Source organism: Cibotium barometz, chromosome 22, assembly GCF_041138505.1.
Source record: "Cibotium barometz isolate CiBa-2024 chromosome 22, ASM4113850v1, whole genome shotgun sequence".
Lineage (NCBI taxonomy): Eukaryota > Viridiplantae > Streptophyta > Polypodiopsida > Cyatheales > Cibotiaceae > Cibotium > Cibotium barometz.
Window position 1 is genome coordinate 24147192 of NC_141067.1, and position 17525 is coordinate 24164716.

Sequence of the window (17525 nt, forward strand, 5' to 3'; positions counted from 1 at the left end):
TTATATTCTGGTCAACCCGACAGAACACTGGGATAAATATCCCTTATATAGAACTCATCATTAATTTTCAGATCATATCATTCATATCTTTAACATGATAATGGTCCATTAGACCGAAAAATTTTCTTCTGAACATTCCTCCACGGGAATTTCAGTCAAGCAAGTTCTCAATTTGTCATCCCTTAACTTGATCTACTGATCAAGTGTTAATAGTAACAATTTGACAGCACAACCCACTAATCTCATAGTGATTTGCTGAATTCATTATCATCATTCCAGTTATGAATATCATCACTGGGACTCGTCCCATTCATCCTCATTGTGGTTTTGTTCAGATTTTTATATTTCAACTAATTTCAGAAATCATCATTTTTCAATCAGAATCCAATTCAATTCATCAATTCTCAAACAGAATTAAAAATCATATCAACCACATTCGAATTCATCATCTGGATAGCATTAACGCTTATAATTTCAAGTCTTAGATTTACTCGTATATACTGTCAGTAAAGAGCTGCAGTATACTCTCGGTATATACGGGTAGTCGTGGCTCTTGGAATTATAAGGTAAATACCATCATGTCTAGGCCTCAAGCAAGTCGGGGATTCTATATAATTGCGGTACTTCTATCTGAAGACCCAATTACCAAATTACGAATTTCAGTTTGAATATCAAATTGTATGAATTATATCATACAATTACAACCTTTTTGTGTTTCTACATAAATTCTTGACATATTTGTCTTCTCAGTTGATCTTTATTAACCAATTCGCTCTGATACCAACTGTGAGATCCCTGTTCCCCACCGATCAACGGATTCGGGGTACTAGCAGCGGAAGTAGCACATCATGCGTGGGTAGGGGTCTCACACTCGGGGCCTCGCCCACGGATATCCGGACAAGAGACTAATCCGTCGGTTTGTCCAAAACCGAAACTGGAAAAACTTCCTTTACTCGGAAAGCATGGGCGATTCCACCAGGATAACTCTTTACTCTAACGTAGTCAAGATCATTACGGATCAACTGATCTGACTGTACCTTTAACGGTACTTGGTCAAATCAAGGTAGAAACTTGCACTTGGATCATTGGGATCAACGCTTTTTTCCCCATCAAGAGGCACAGCCGTTGATTCCTATCCATAGAACAATTTCTATCCGGGATTTACTTTATCTATCGTAAAAACAAAGTTGAGTCTCGATTTATGGATCCATCAGTCCAGCCTAACCCCATCCGATCCCATGGGTTAGCCAACCGCCCAACCACTGTAGTGATGGGATCCAATTTGGAATTTGGTTAGGTTTTGTCCCGGGTACCAAGGAAAAGAGTTCCAAGGCCCCCTAGCCGGAATTTCATGCAAACATAAAACTAGCCACACCACTTACACACCCAATATGAAAATTGCCTTTTTCTTAGCATCAGCTAACTTTAAAACAATCCTTTAATGAAACCATAGTACCACTGATCACAATCTCCCAATTTATCCAGTTGATTCATAATTTCCCATCATTCCTTCATCAGAGTATCTATGGCATCATTGGCAACTAGAACGCTCACCACCTGTCCACACAGAGGCCGTTTCCATAGTTCCTAGCCCATAATACTCGGCAATATAATCACTTATCAAGATGGACTCTCGTTGAAGATCAGCAAGATCAACCAACAGATCCATATAAAAGAGCCATGGACTCATCCGTTGAGGACCAGCAAGGTCAGTCAACCAGATCCATGCCCGGTTTCACAAAACAACTCTTACTCCTTGTTCCAATATCTTCCTCGACGCACGCGTGGGTATCCTAGGCGACCCAGAGCCCGAGCACCGTATGGTCAGCACCCTCTAGGATCCTTCGCAGGTGACCTAGCGCTTCACTCATAGGCCGCTTCCTTGGTCCCTCATCCACCGTACCGGAAGCTCACCATTTTAATCGAACCGAGGCTGGTCAAGACCTCGGTCGACCTTGCTACGCGAGACGTCCTCCATTGACTCTCCGTCAGCAGTTGCAACTTTATCAGTTAGGTCTCCACGACCTTAATCACAAGACGGTCAAAATGCTTCCCCAGCATTCTTGACATAAAACAGCCATTTACAAACAGCATTTACAAACAGTTTACAAATACAGTTTCTATATTAACTCTCATTTTTTCACATTATCCCTCATTAATCCACATTACTTATTCCACATTCCATGTATATGTGTACTCATCCAATCACCTCCTTTTCCATCTCTTCACTTCAGATTCCTTCACATCACATATCATATATTCACATCCATATCCACATCCATACATCCACATCCACATCCACATTCACATCCATACATCCACATCTACATGCTTATCTCCATTTTCACATCCTCATTTATACATCCACATCCCATATCCACATTCATACATACACATCCATATATCCACATCTACATCCACATACATACATACATCCACATCCACATTCCACATTCACATCTATACATCCACATCTACATTCACATTCACATACATCCACATCCACATTCCCATACATCCACATCTATACATCCACATTCCACATTCACATCTACATTCACATACATGCATCCACATCTACATGCTTACCTCCATTTTCACATCCTCATTTATACATCCACATCCCATATCCACATTCATACATACACATCCATACATCCACATCTACATCCACATACATACATACATACATCCACATCCACATTCCACATTCACATCTATACATCCACATCTACATTCACATTCACATACATCCACATCCACATTCCCATACATCCACATCTATACATCCACATTCCACATTCACATCTACATTCACATTCACATACATCCACATCTACATTCACATTCACATACATCCACATCCACATTTCCATTCACATCTATACATCCACATCCATTCACATCTATACATCCACATCTACATCCACATTTACATCTATGCATATACATCTTCATGCATATATCCATTTTCATGTTCATACATCCACACTCCCATCTCCATATCCACACATCCACATACATACATCCATTTTCACATTCCCATTTATATAACCCCATATACTTTCACATCTAATCTTTTACATCACATCCATTCTCGCCCTATCACAACCCATATACATCTTATCCTATCACATACACTTCTTACCTCATCCCCCCATACACATCTTAATTCATCTTATCACATCCTAACTTATTTCATAAGCATCTTATCATCTCTTATCACACCTCTTATCACATCCTATCACTTTCCATACGCATCTTATCAATTCTTATCACATCTCATACACCTCTTATCACATCTTATCACATTTCATATCTTTTTTTTTTTTAAAGAGAATTCTTTTATTTGATATAAGATTTCTCTACACATTTATTTATACATAAATTCCATTTAAGGAGACTAACACTTTCGAAATTAAAATCAATCTTTTATGCATCTTCTTATGCATGATTTCAATTTGGTAGGGAATTATACTTTTAGAATAAAAGAATTTCTCTTATGCATCTAAGTTAAGCATAAAATCCATTTATGAGGAAAATCATACTTTTAGTATAAAAAGAATATCTTTTATGCATACCTATATGCATGAAATCCAATATGATAAAAGTAACACTTTTGATATAAAAATTTATCCATATTGCATACTTCTATGCATGAAAATAAAAATGGTAAAAATAACACTTTTGATATAAAAATTTATCCTTTATGCATAATATTAAAATTCAATTTCTCCATGATTATAATGAAATTCTTTCAATTAATCTAGGATGATGATTCCTAGAATATGGTAGGAAGTCCTCTTTTTATGCTTTGAATGAAAATTTTTTTATGCATAATTTTTATAAAAATTTTGCCATAGCTCCGCTGCTATGACTGATAAATCTCAATTTTTCTAAGGGATAAAGCTTATCATTAAGAAAATAATTAAAATGATTCTCTAATTGGATCCTTAATCCATAATGGATTGAATCATCAATATACATAAACTAATAAAAGCATAAGAAAAAGCCATTAATTTGGCCTCAAGCATAGCTTTATCTTGGGTTAAGGAAAAGCTTTATGAAAAGCTTGATTTGGATTGAGAATGGGTCATGAGTATTACCATTTCTTGAGTGAGAGAGAGAATTTACATAAGAATCATTAGAATTTAAACATAAATGAAAATTAACTTCAATAGCATTTATTAAATTATGTAACTCTTCACTACTATTCAAACTTCAATAGCATTTAAAAAAAACCATACCAATTAAACTTCTCAAGCTTGAGAGGGGTTGAGAAGAGAGAAACATTGAGAAATTATAGAAAGATCAATATTCACTAATTACCTTACAACTTGCTTGATTCTTTGTTCACGGTAGAGGCCCCCAACCAATCAATTGGTTAAGTATGTTGATGGAGCCACTAATGGGAATTGAAGAAAGAGGGAAGCTCCAAAAACTAGTGAATTATTAAATGAATTCACAGTTTCTGGCTTAGGTGGAGTAGAGTAACGATGCATAAACACTATATATTTTTCAACAAGGGGGAGGCTTCTATTTATAGGAAAAATTGAGCTCCTAACCAAACAAACTGATTCTAGAATTTTCTAAATCAGTTTGGTCAATATTTGACCATTTTTAGGTCAGTTAAGCTAACTTTTTGGAACTAGACTTGAATGAGGAGAGAGGAGAGATGAAATATCTCAATTTTTATGAGTTTAAAACTCATTCAAGCATGTGAAATATGCACCTCCTTTAAAGAACTCCCCTTCCTTACATATGTGTCATAATGGAATCATTTTAATATTGCTCATAGTTTTTTTTACTAATAAACCTTGTACATTTTCAACTCTTCATCTTATGTGAAATATGCACCTCCTTTAAAGAACTCCCCTTCCTTACATATGTGTCATAATGGAATCATTTTAATATTGCTCATAGTTTTTTACTAATAAACCTTGTACATTTTCAACTCTTCATCTTATGTGAAATATGCACCTCCTTTAAAGAACTCCCCTTCCTTACATATGTGTCATAATGGAATCATTTTAATATTGCTCATAGTTTTTTACTAATAAACCTTGTACATTTTCAACTCTTCATCTTATGTGAGCATTTAAGGGACTCCCCTTCCTTACATATGTGTCATAATAAAATCATTATACCCAAAATATCTCATATTTTTAATATTGCACATAGTTTTTTACTAATAAACCTTGTACATTTTCAACTCTTCACCTCATGTGAGCATTTACTCATTTTTGGGTATTTTCTTTTTTACAAGTTGGATTTATCTCCTCCCTACACATGGATTGATGCTATTGGTCCATAGGAACCTTAATTGGACCATAGTCTAAAGATTTCTGAAAATCTAGACCCTTAGGCTAAGGTTCTTTATACCTATTTTCAATTAATTCTAATTGCACATTGGAAAATTCTTTTTTAATTTCTGTTTTAGGGAAACTCATCTGAATTAGATGAGATATTTTTCTATCCAAAAATATTCAAAATCTAAATATTCTCTCTCTAGAATATTTTTCTCTCTCTAGGCTAAAACAGATAGAAACAAGGTCTTTATATTTCTGAAGAGGGATTGATTACAGGGAAAGATACTAGACATCAAAAAGGGGGTGGGGGAGGAATCTTACAGTATCTTACGTGCCTTGGTATTTGTTTCATAAAGCTTTACCAAGGTGTCCCATGCCTCCTTGGGGGACTTGGCATCCTGAATGTGCCCAATCATGGTGTCCTGTATACTAATGGAGAGCCAATACATAACCTTCCTGGCTCCTTGGTTCCAGTCTTTAAACTCTTTCACATCTGCAGCAGTCGGATTTATATCCGGTATCTCCGGTGCCTCTTCATGCTCACCTTCTATGTAGTCCCAATAGCCTTTTCCCATCAGGAAATTCGTCAACCTGAACCTCCAAGCATGGAAGTTATTCTTATCCAGCTTCTCACCCACAATCTGTGTTATGCCATCATTAGACATCTTGCCAAACACACAATTTTACCAGAAACTGCACTCTGGTTTTTCCTGCACAAATGCTATATTTTCTGCAGCGGTACTGTAGTACTCTCAAATGTCACAACCAGTGACTTCAATGTGCATACATACACCCAATGGAAACTGTAGACCTCTTTGCAGCACCCACAGTGTCTGCACAGTCAATCTGTCTTCCTGCAGTTCTTAAAACAGAGTTTTGCAGAGAATCGATGACTTACCCGCAGTGCTCGAAATCGCCTGCTTTCTGAAAAACGGAGGTCCAGACGCGCCCGAAACGCGTTGCCCAGAAATTTCAGTCCGTAGGATTGTATAGTTGCCCAATAGCTTTACTCCCGCTGTCGTGCTGTGGCACGTCTATGCAGTGAAAGCATGTTCATGGAACAACTTATGTGGAATCTGGGCCTTGAGCAGCAAGGACAGATATGGAAGGTATTCACTCAGATACAGTGGCATTGGAAGCTGTATGAAGGTGTACAGGATGGGACACTCCAATTCATGGGGATGCGGCCAGCGGTGGTTTTGTGGTACCATTTTTGTACCCGGAGATAAAGTGGGATTTTAGGTTACCATGTGTGAGGAGCATTGATGTGAGTGGCCATTATTGAGGCAAGAAAAATAAATGAAATATATGATACAAGTGGCCAATAATATAAAGGGCCACATGGAAGCTTTGTGAGGGGCCAACGTAGCTGCCAGCACGTAGCCTAGAAGCTGGCGAAAAATCCAGAAGGTGGCCGCCCAGAGAGGAATCCGGCCGTCGTGGACGAAAGAAGGGGGGGGGGAAGCTCCCGCATGGGCAAGGGGGGCAGCTCTGCTCTACCTCGAAGACCATCTTCATGCAACAGCCCAACCTGCTGGAGCTCGGAGCCCCGATCAAGATTGTAGCTCAGAAAGGAAGGAGCTGCTGTGGAATTCTGTGTGGAGATGGAATGGCCTGTAAGATGGTCTATAGGAAAGGTAGGCCAATTTTTGTAAAAATGAAATCGTCATGAAGCTGCATACAGGAAACCGTCTCAGTGCTATGAGAGAGAACTGCATGAAGACATGGAGATTCAGGCACAGCAGGGCAATTATGGATTAATCTTCTAGTACTTGGATTATCCGAAGGAATTACAGATCGTGATTTGGCCAGCTTGTTTCATCCTTATGGAACAATTTTATATGCAAAAGTAGTGATGGATAATAAATCTGGACCAGTTGAATGTTATGGAATTGTTACCATGGAAAATCCTCAAGCTGCTGAAGCAGCAGCAGCTGCCGTTAGTGGTATGTTTATCTTGGGAAGGCACATCAAGGTGGAAGTACAAGCAAAAGAGCAAAGACCTCCTCACCAACAGAGCTACCCTCAACCTTCAATGCAGCAAGGGCCTATGCTGATGAGTGGCTATTTGTTCAAGCTGGTTTGGTGAAGTTCTAGCATTGTGTTTGAAGTAAATGTAGCAGATTTGAACTTGCAGAAATGTAAACTACGCTGTGATCCATATGTATTTATGGCAACCTACCCTCTCGCAGCAACCACCGCCATCCCAGCAGCCCATCTCTCCAGCTACAATGCAGCAAGCTTTTGCTGGTGATGCCCCTTGAAGTTCAACCACTACTCTCACAGCCAGACACCCAGTGTGTTCCCGGCTAGACCGCACACGTCACGACATCTTTGGTGAACCCGACGTGAAACTGCTGGGGTGAGAGTAGAAAGGGAATCATGGGTGATCAACAGGAGCAGCAAGGATTTCGTCCGGATGTCAACACCATGCAGATGTTTCAGGCGTTTGTGCTCTACATGCAACAGCAACAGGCAGTCGAAAGAAGGCTGGGTGAAGTGGGAAAACAAAGGTAATGTTATCTGATTTGAATGCTGGATGAAAAACGATATGATATCTGGAATGTATGGATACATGCAAGATGACATACAAATCAAGATGATGCTTGAGGAAAATTAGAGCAAATAGATACACAATCAGGGCTTTCTGAAAGGCAGGTACAAAAATGAAGGAGATATACTATAATGATGCTATATCTTAGCTTCTTGGAGAACTTCTAAAGCATGACAAGGATGCAAAGGAGGTAAAAATAATGGCAGACAAAGCAAAGAAGGCTATAGGAGCCTATGACACTGATGCATTTCTCGAAAAGAGAGAGCCAGGAGCTTATAGGACTTGTAGTCTTCCATAATAAAACTATTAGGGAAGAAGAAGGATTACAAGGGCTTATGACACTTGTTCACCTCAGGAGAAGGGGGTGGCAAGGAGCTTGTATAGACTTGTAGTTCTCTCTCAGAACTGTAGAATGGCAACAAGGGCTTGTGACACTCATCCTTCTCGACAGCTGAGGAAGGAGAGGAGCTTGCAATGACTTGATCCATTCTTGCCACTTCAAGGGCCTATGACACTCATCTATTCCAATAACCAAGGATAGAGAGGAGCTTGTAGTGACTTGAAGCTAACCCTTTGTCTCAAGGGCTTACGACACTCGACCTTTCTGATAGCTGAGGAAGGTGAGGAGCTTGTATTGACTTGAGGTCTTCCCTACAAGTTGCAAAACAGATAGAATGCTCAAGAACTCATGAATGCCGGAAAGGTGGACACTTCTTTGTACTCTGATTGTCAGGATATCTGAAAGAAACTCTTTGAAAAACAGGGCTAAATGTATGCAATGTAATCTGAATGAATGGTTCGACATAGAGAAAGCCCAAAACATCAGAAGGATAAAAGGAATGCCAATGCAGAATGCTGTAGAATTGAGTGTATGAACATGGAGATTGAAGCTCTACTCGTTGTTCAGGAAAGCCATATATGATGACATTATATGTACACATGGAATGCTCATTTGTAATACATGAATAAACTATGTGCCAGTTAATGGCTGCAACCAGTTAGAGTCTTTGAAAAGAAGCTCATGGTGATTTGAAGCAGTATAGGGCATCGGTGGAAAGGGAAGTGCATGCCTTTATGACCAGGGGTAGGTTGCAGTCAAATGCATATGTGGGGAGCTACCTTGTCCGCATGTTTGATGCGTGTGGTAGTTTGTTGGAAGCCAATGAAGTCTTCAACAAATTGTGGGAACACAATTGCTACACATGGAGTGCAATCATTTCGGCACATGTCAACCATGGAAAACCTGACAGAGGTATTGAACTGTATTTTCAAATGCAACAGTCGGGGAGGATGTAAGATTCCTCCCCAACCTTCAAAGCATATAGGGGTAAGAATCTTCCTTTCTGATCTTATAATTATTCCCTCTCTAAAATAAAAGAAAATTTCTGTTTAAAAAAGGAAGACCCTTTTCCTAGAATACTTCTCAGGAGTCACGCCTGTTTTAAGGATTTAGAACAATGAGTTTAGAAGTGAGAATCGGTGTTTTGGATACCAAGGTTTTGGTTTTCATTCGAGTACGGCCCAAAAGAAGTTCTTTATCTCTTGGGAAGTATAAGAAGTTATCCCCCAGATATTGTGATACTTATATCTGAATTCAATGAAAGTAGGTGACTTAGCCTACAAGTTTCTTTTATCTCCTCATCTCAAAATTCTTAATGCCTTCTATAGAAAAAATGTGTCAAACACAAATCATGGAAAGACGGTAAAACTTCAGTGGCAAGTTACCGTTGGCTTCTAGGTTACGCTAGCTCCTTCCTTTATATAAGTCGTAACTTTTACTTGTCGCTCACAGTAATCTTACTCCCATCAATCTCCTTTCTTTCTTAATCTCCTTCATGACTTGGCAACAGGAATTAGTTTTATCCCTGATGATTTCTCACCTTCAAGACGCAAGAGAGTCTGTGAAGAAAGACTTTATAGAACAGTATGAGCGCTCACTTTTTCCTCACCTAGGAACTTCTGTAGCGCAGACCAAATGGCGGACCTATCAAAACATAACTAGGGTAACACCCTGGGGTCAGCAGCACTTTCGTAACAATGTCCGCTTAGCCATGGTTATTGAAGCTTTGGGTTTGGGTCCCCGATACTACTGCGTCATGAGATCAAGGCATCTTGGGTTTTCTGAGCGGGTCTTCTTACTGGCGTGTTTTCTTCCTCATGAGAAGATATGCCTTTATCCCGTTTTTGGCTTGCCTCTCAGAGGTCCTTTTGTTAGATCACCTCATACCACTGAGATAGGTGCGGCAATAACCAGCAGAATCATTCCCATAGATGAGTTACCCTATACTTGTGCAGCTTGTGAGGACTACTTTTGTGACCATATGATGGACGGGCTTATGGAAGTGTAAAGAGTTCTTCTATCTTTACTGTATAAGTTCCGTGAATGAATAAAGTTTAAATCTTGTTCTTATTTTGAATCTTGCTCTCTTTAAGACTTTTCTTGGTGGTTAATCTTGATTAAAATTTTTCTCTAAATCTCATATTCGTGCATCTTGTAAAATTATCCCAGTTTGCGAGATGAGGACATCTCGCATTTTTTAAGTGGGGTAGAATGTAAGATTCCTCCCCCAACCCCTTTTTGATGTCTAGTATCTTCCCCTGTAATCAATCCCTCTTCAGAAATATAAAGGCCTTGTTCTAACTGTTTTAGCCTAGAGAGAGAAAAATATGCTAGAGAGAGAATATTCAGATTATGAATATTTTTGGATAGAAAATTAACTCATCTTATTAAAATAAGTTCCCCTGAAATAGAAATTCAAAAAGAATTTTCCAATGCCACAATTGGAATTAATTGGAAATAAGTATAAAGAACCTTAGTCTAAGGGTCTAGATTTTCAGAAATTTTTAGATTATGGTCCAATTAAGGTTCCTATGGGCCAATAGCATCAATCCATGTGTAGGGAGGAGATAAATCCAATTTGTAAAAGAAGATACCCAAAAATGAGTAAATGCTCACATAAGATGAAGAGTTGAAAATGTACAAGATTTATTAGTAAAAAAACTATGAGCAATATTAAAAATATGAGATATTTTGGGTATCCAAAAATGAGTAAATGCTCACATAAGATGAAGAGTTGAAAATGTACAAGGTTTATTAGTAAATAAACACATATGTAAGGAAGGGGAGTTCTTTAAAGGAGGTGCATATTTCACATAAGATGAAGAGTTGAAAATGTACAAGGTTTATTAGTAAATAAACACATATGTAAGGAAGGGGAGTTCTTTAAAGGAGGTGCATATTTCACATAAGATGAAGAGTTGAAAATGTACAAGGTTTATTAGTAAAAAACTATGAGCAATAAAATTTTGACACATATGTAAGGAAGGGGAATTCTTTAAAGGAGGTGCATATTTCACATGCTTGAATGAGTTTTAAACTCAAAAATAATGTGATATTTGTATCTCTCATCTCTCTTGAACCAAACCAAATCAAAATGGAACCAAACCGAATCAAAAAGTAACCAAACTAGGTCCAAATCTAGTCCAAATTCAACCAAACTGACTTGGAAAATTCTAGAATCAGTTTGTTTGGTTAGGAGCTCAAATTTTCCTATAAATAGAAGCCTCCCCTTGTTGAAAAAAATATAGTGTCTTATGCTTTGTCACTCTACTCCACCTAAGCCAAAATATATAGTGTCTTATGCCTTGTCACTCTACTCCACCTAAGCCAAAATATATAGTGTCTTATGCTTTGTCACTCTACTCCACCTAAGTCAAAATATATAGTGTCTTATGCCTTGTCACTCTACTCCACCTAAGCCAAAATATATAGTGTCTTATGCTTTGTCACTCTACTCCACCTAAGCCAAAATATATAGTGTCTTATGCTTTGTTACTCTACTCTACCTAAGCCAAGAGTTATGAATTCTTTAATAATTCACTAGTTTTTGATACTTCTCTCTTTCTTCAATCCCCATTGGTGGCTCCATCAACATACTAAACCAATTGATTGGTTGGGGGCCTCTACCGTGAATAAAGAATCAAGCAAATTATAAGGTAAGTATATTGAATTTTGATCTTTCTATAATTTCTCAATGATCCTCTCTTCTCAACCCCTCTCAAGCTTGAGAAGTTTAATTGGTATGGTTTTTTAAATGCTATTGAAGTAAATTGGTGAATAGTAGTGAAGAGTTACATAATTTAATAAATGCTATAGAAGTTAATTTCCATTTATGTTTAAATTCTAATGGTTTTTATGTAATTTCTCTCTCTCACTCAAGAAATGGTCATACTCATGAACCATTCTCAATCCAAATGAAGCTTTTCATAAAGCCTTTCCTTAATCCAAGATTAAGCTATGCTTGAGGCCAAATTAATGGTTTTTTGCTATGCTTTTAGTTTATGCACATTGATGATTCAATCCATTATGGATTGATGACCTAATTAGAGACCATTCTAATTGCTTTCTTAATGATCCAATTAGAGACCATTATGGATTGATGATCCAATTAGAGACCATTCTAATTATTTCTTTAATAATGAGCTTTAGAAAAAAATTGAGATTTATCAGTCATAGTAGCGGAGCTATGGCAAAATTTTTATAGAAATTACGCATAAAATAAATTCATTCAAAGTATAAAAAGAGGAATTCCTACCATATCCTAGGAACTATCATCCTAGATTAATTAAGAGAATATTATTATGCATGGAGATATGGATGTTTGCATGTAGATGTAGAGGTATGGATGTGAGTGTGAATGTGGAGGTGGATGTATGCATGTAGATGTAGATGTGGATGTGGAGGTGGGTGGATGCATGTAGATGTAGATGTATAGGTGTAGGTGAGAATGGAGATGTGGATGTATACATGTAGATGTAGATGTATAGATGTAGATGTGAATAGAGATGTGGATGTATACATGTAGATGTAGATGTATAGATGTAGATGTGGATGTGGAGGTGGGTGGATGCATGAAGATGTAGATGTATAGATGTAGATGAGAATGGAGATGTGGATGTATATATGTAGATGTAGATGTATAGATGTAGATGTGAATAGAGATGTGGATGTATACGTGTAGATGTAGATGTATAGATGTAGATGGGAATGGAGATGTGGATGTATACATGTAGATGTAGATGTATAGATGTAGATGTGAATGGAAATGTGGATGTATGCATGTAGATGTAGGTGTATAGACGTAGATGTGGATGTTGAGGTGGATGTATGCATGTAGATGTAGAGGTATAGATGTGGATGTGAATGTGGAGTGGATGTATGCATGTAGATGTAGATGTATGGAGGTGAATGTGAATGTGGATGTGGATGTATGCATAGGGATGTAGATGTATGCATGTAGATGTGAATGTACGCATATAGTTGTGGATGTATGGATGTGAATATACGATTGTGATGTGAGAGAATCTGAAGTGATGAGATTGAAATGATGTGATGGGATGAGTATACATATAAATGGAATATGGAATAAGTAATGTAGATTGAGGAGGGATAATGTGGAAAAATGAAAGTTAAAATAGAAATTGTATTGTAAACTGTTTGTAAATACTGTTTGTAAATGCTGTTTGTAAATGATTGTTTTATGTCAAGAATGCTGGGGGGAGCATTTTGACCGTCTTGTGATTAAGGTCGTGATGAGAAAGTTGCAACTGCTGACGGGGAGTCAATGAAGGACGTCTCGCGTAGCAAGGTCGGCCGAGGTCTTGACCAGCCTCGGTGCGATTAAAATGGTGAGCTTCCGGTACGGTGGATGAGGGGCCAAGGAAGCGGCCTATGCGTGAAGCGCTAGGTTACCTGCGAAGGATCCTAGAGGGTGCTGACCATACGGTGCTCGGGCTCTGGGTCGCCTAGGATACCCACGCGTGCGTCGAGGAAGATATTGGAACAGAGTTGGAGTTGTTTTCTGAAATCGAGCATGGATCTGGTTGATTGACCTTGCTGGTCTTCAATGGATGAGTCCATGGCTCCTTATATGGATCTGTTGGTTGATCTTGCTGATCTTCAACGAGAGTCCATCATGTTAAGTGATTATATTGCCAAGTATTATGGGCTAGGAACTATCGAAACGGCTCCTGAGCGTTCTAGTTGCCAATGATGCCATAGATACTCTGATGAAGGAATGATGGGAAATTAAGAATCAATTGGATAAATTGGAAGATGGTGATCAATGATACTATGGTTTTATTAAAGGATTGTTTTAAACTGGTTGAATCTGGTTGAAAAAGGCAATTTCATATTGGGTGTGTGAGTGGTGTGACTAGTTTTATTTTGCATGAACATCCGGCTAGGGGGCCTTGGAACTCTTTTCCTTGGTACCCGGGACAAAACCTAACCAAATTTTTAATTGGATCCCATCACTACAGTGGTTGGGCGGTTGGCTAACCCATGGGATTGGATGGGGTTAGGCTGGACTGATGGATCCGTAAATCGAGACTCAAACTTTTGTTTTTACGATAGTAAAAAAAAAAAAAAAAAATCCCGGACAGAAACTGTTCTATGGATAGGAATCAACGGCTGTGCCTCTTGAATGGGGAAAAAAGCGTTGATCCCAATGATCCAAGTGCAAGTTTCTTCCTTGAACTGACTAAGTATCTTATAGATGTAATTGGATCATCTCGATCAGAAATGATCTTGACTACGTTAGAGTAAAAAGTTATCCTGGTGGAATCGCCCGTGCTTTCCGGTAGAGGAAGTTTTTCCGGGTTCGGTTTTGGAACAACCGACGGATTAGTCTCTTATCCGGATATCCGTGGGCGAGGCCCCGAGTGTGGGACCCCTGTCCCGCGCGAGAAGCGCTACTTCCGCTGCCAGTACCCTGAATCAATTGCTCGGTGGGAACAGGGATCTTACAGGAAACCAGATGGGCATACCTTTGTGGCCGTCCTAAAAGCATGTATCACCCTCACAGAGCTCAAACAAGGCAAGGTGATTCATGCTCATGTTATTAAAAGCACTTTAGGGCTGGATGTTGTCATTGGCAACACTCTTGTTGACATGTATGCAAAATGCGGAAGTGTCGTAGATGGGCGGAGTGTCTTTGACAAGCTTCCAAAGCACGATGTGGTGACTTGGAATGCAATGATTGGAGGATATTCTCGGAATGGTTTCGGGCTGGATGTGTTTTGTCTCTTTTGGAAAATGCAGCATCAAAGCATACAGCCAGACACATTTACTCTAGTAAGCATCTTGAAGGCGTGTTCCACCATGCAAGCCTTTTATCAAGGAAAAATAATTCATATTAGTGTTCTTGAGAATGGTTTTGCACTTGATGTGCATATCGGAAGTGCCCTCATTGACATGTATTCTAAATGTGGGCACCCATTTCTTGCACGCAGAGTGTTTGATGCATTGCCCAATAAGAACTTGGTGGCATGGAATGCAATGATTGTAGGGTATGTCCAACAAGCATGTGGTAATGAGGCACTTGAACTTTATCAGCAACTACAAAAGGATGGAAGAGAGCCACCTGACTCTATAACCTTCATCAGTGTTTTAAAAGCGTGTTCCAGTTTAACAGACCTAGATTATGGGAAATTAGTTCATGATTACATAATCAAGTGTGGTTCTGAGCTGGATGTATTTGTTGGCAACACTCTTATTGATATGCATGCCAAGTGTGGACAACTTGAGGAAGCAGGTGATGTGTTTGACAAGTTTCCCACTCGAGATGTGGTGACATGGAATGCAATCATTTCAGCATATACCAACAACACTTTGACCAGATTGCTGTTCAGCTTTTTACACAAATGAAGCAGGCGGGAAAGAAGCCGGACACTGTGACTTGGAATGCACTTATCACAGGATATGCACAGCATGGGCATGGTCACCAGGTTTTCCTTCTCTTTCAGGAAATGCAACAACATGGCATGAAGCCAATGCGATTACGTTTGTGTGTGCTTTGAAAGCATGTTCCTATATGGCAAGTTTAGGGCAGGGCAAGCTTACTCATGCCTATGTAGCTGAGAGTGGGTTTGAAACTGATGTATTTGTAGGGAGTATCCTTATCGGCATGTATGCCAGATGTAGAAGGCCTGCAGATGTACAGAGTGCCCCTGCGGAATATTGTGTCTTGGACTGCCATAATTACAGCATATGCACAAGTTGGGCATGCAGAGGAAGCCTTTCAGTTATATCAACAAATGCTTGCTGAAGGGATATATTCAGATAAGCGCACCTGTAGTACAATTCTTGCTGCATGTTCCTCTCCAGCAGCTCTAGAAGATGGCAAAAGGATCCATGCTAGAATGGTTGATAGTGGGTTTGAGCATGATGTAGAATTACAGACTTCCCTTATCAGTATGTATGGCAAGTGTGAGAGTATCAAGGCCGCAGTGAAGGTTTTTGACAAGAAGCATGTACAAAATGTGGGCTTATGGAACACCATGTTGGCTGCTTATATCCAGCATGGGGATGCAAAAGAGGCCATGCAACTTTATCGACGCATGCAAAAGAAGGATCTTGAACCAGACAAGGTGACATTTAGTACCATTCTTAGTGCATGCTCTGTTCTGGCAGATCTACCCGAGGGCAAGGAGATCCATGCAAGCATCAGAAATGCAGGATTGCAGTCAGATGTCATTATAGGGATTGCCCTTATCAATATGTATACGAAATGTGGGGGTCTGGAGAGTGCAGCGAGGGTGTTCAAAACTTGGCATATCAAAGATAAGAGATATGGACTACCCTGAGCGTAAGGCACCAGCCTATATAGCAACTTGGTGGCACATACCGGAGGATGTGCAGGTTTAGAGGGGGTCGATATCGTGCTGTGGCACGTCTATGCAGTGAAAGCATGTTCATGGAACAACTTATGTGGAATCTGGGCCTTGAGCAGCAAGGACAGATATGGAAGGTATTCACTCAGATACAGTGGCATTGGAAGCTGTATGAAGGTGTACAGGATGGGACACTCCAATTCATGGGGATGCGGCCAGCGGTGGTTTTGTGGTACCATTTTTGTACCCGGAGATAAAGTGGGATTTTAGGTTACCATGTGTGAGGAGCATTGATGTGAGTGGCCATTATTGAGGCAAGAAAAATAAATGAAATATATGATACAAGTGGCCAATAATATAAAGGGCCACATGGAAGCTTTGTGAGGGGCCAACGTAGCTGCCAGCACGTAGCCTAGAAGCTGGCGAAAAATCCAGAAGGTGGCCGCCCAGAGAGGAATCCGGCCGTCGTGGACGAAAGAAGGGGGGGGAAGCTCCCGCATGGGCAAGGGGGGCAGCTCTGCTCTACCTCGAAGACCATCTTCATGCAACAGCCCAACCTGCTGGAGCTCGGAGCCCCGATCAAGATTGTAGCTCAGAAAGGAAGGAGCTGCTGTGGAATTCTGTGTGGAGATGGAATGGCCTGTAAGATGGTCTATAGGAAAGGTAGGCCAATTTTTGTAAAAATGAAATCGTCATGAAGCTGCATACAGGAAACCGTCTCAGTGCTATGAGAGAGAACTGCATGAAGACATGGAGATTCAGGCACAGCAGGGCAATTATGGATTAATCTTCTAGTACTTGGATTATCCGAAGGAATTACGGATCGTGATTTGGCCAGCTTGTTTCATCCTTATGGAACAATTTTATATGCAAAAGTAGTGATGGATAATAAATCTGGACCAGTTGAATGTTATGGAATTGTTACCATGGAAAATCCTCAAGCTGCTGAAGCAGCAGCAGCTGCCGTTAGTGGTATGTTTATCTTGGGA

The 17525-nt window shown here is 39.6% G+C and overlaps 1 protein-coding gene across 1 annotated transcript; it reads left to right on the forward strand.

Moving 5' to 3' along the window:
* Nucleotides 1–7691: 7691 nt before the first annotated feature.
* Nucleotides 7692–17182, forward strand: LOC147626432 (pentatricopeptide repeat-containing protein At3g03580-like). Its single transcript, XM_086816806.1, has 6 exons — nucleotides 7692–7822; nucleotides 14674–15493; nucleotides 15577–15651; nucleotides 15814–16475; nucleotides 16714–16831; nucleotides 16934–17182. The coding sequence occupies exons 1-6, from the start codon at nucleotides 7692–7694 to the stop codon at nucleotides 17180–17182; spliced, it is 2055 nt and encodes a 684-aa protein (XP_086672932.1).
* Nucleotides 17183–17525: the final 343 nt, after the last annotated feature.

Coding starts and splice junctions, on each gene's coding strand:
- LOC147626432 (XM_086816806.1), top strand. CDS start 7,692: ATGGGTGATCAACAGGAGCAGCAAGGATTTCGTCCGGATGTCAACACC. Junction 7,823..14,673: donor GGTGAAGTGGGAAAACAAAG/GTAATGTTATCT, acceptor GGGATCTTACAG/GAAACCAGATGGGCATACCT. Junction 15,652..15,813: donor AGCATGGGCATGGTCACCAG/GTTTTCCTTCTC, acceptor ATGTATTTGTAG/GGAGTATCCTTATCGGCATG.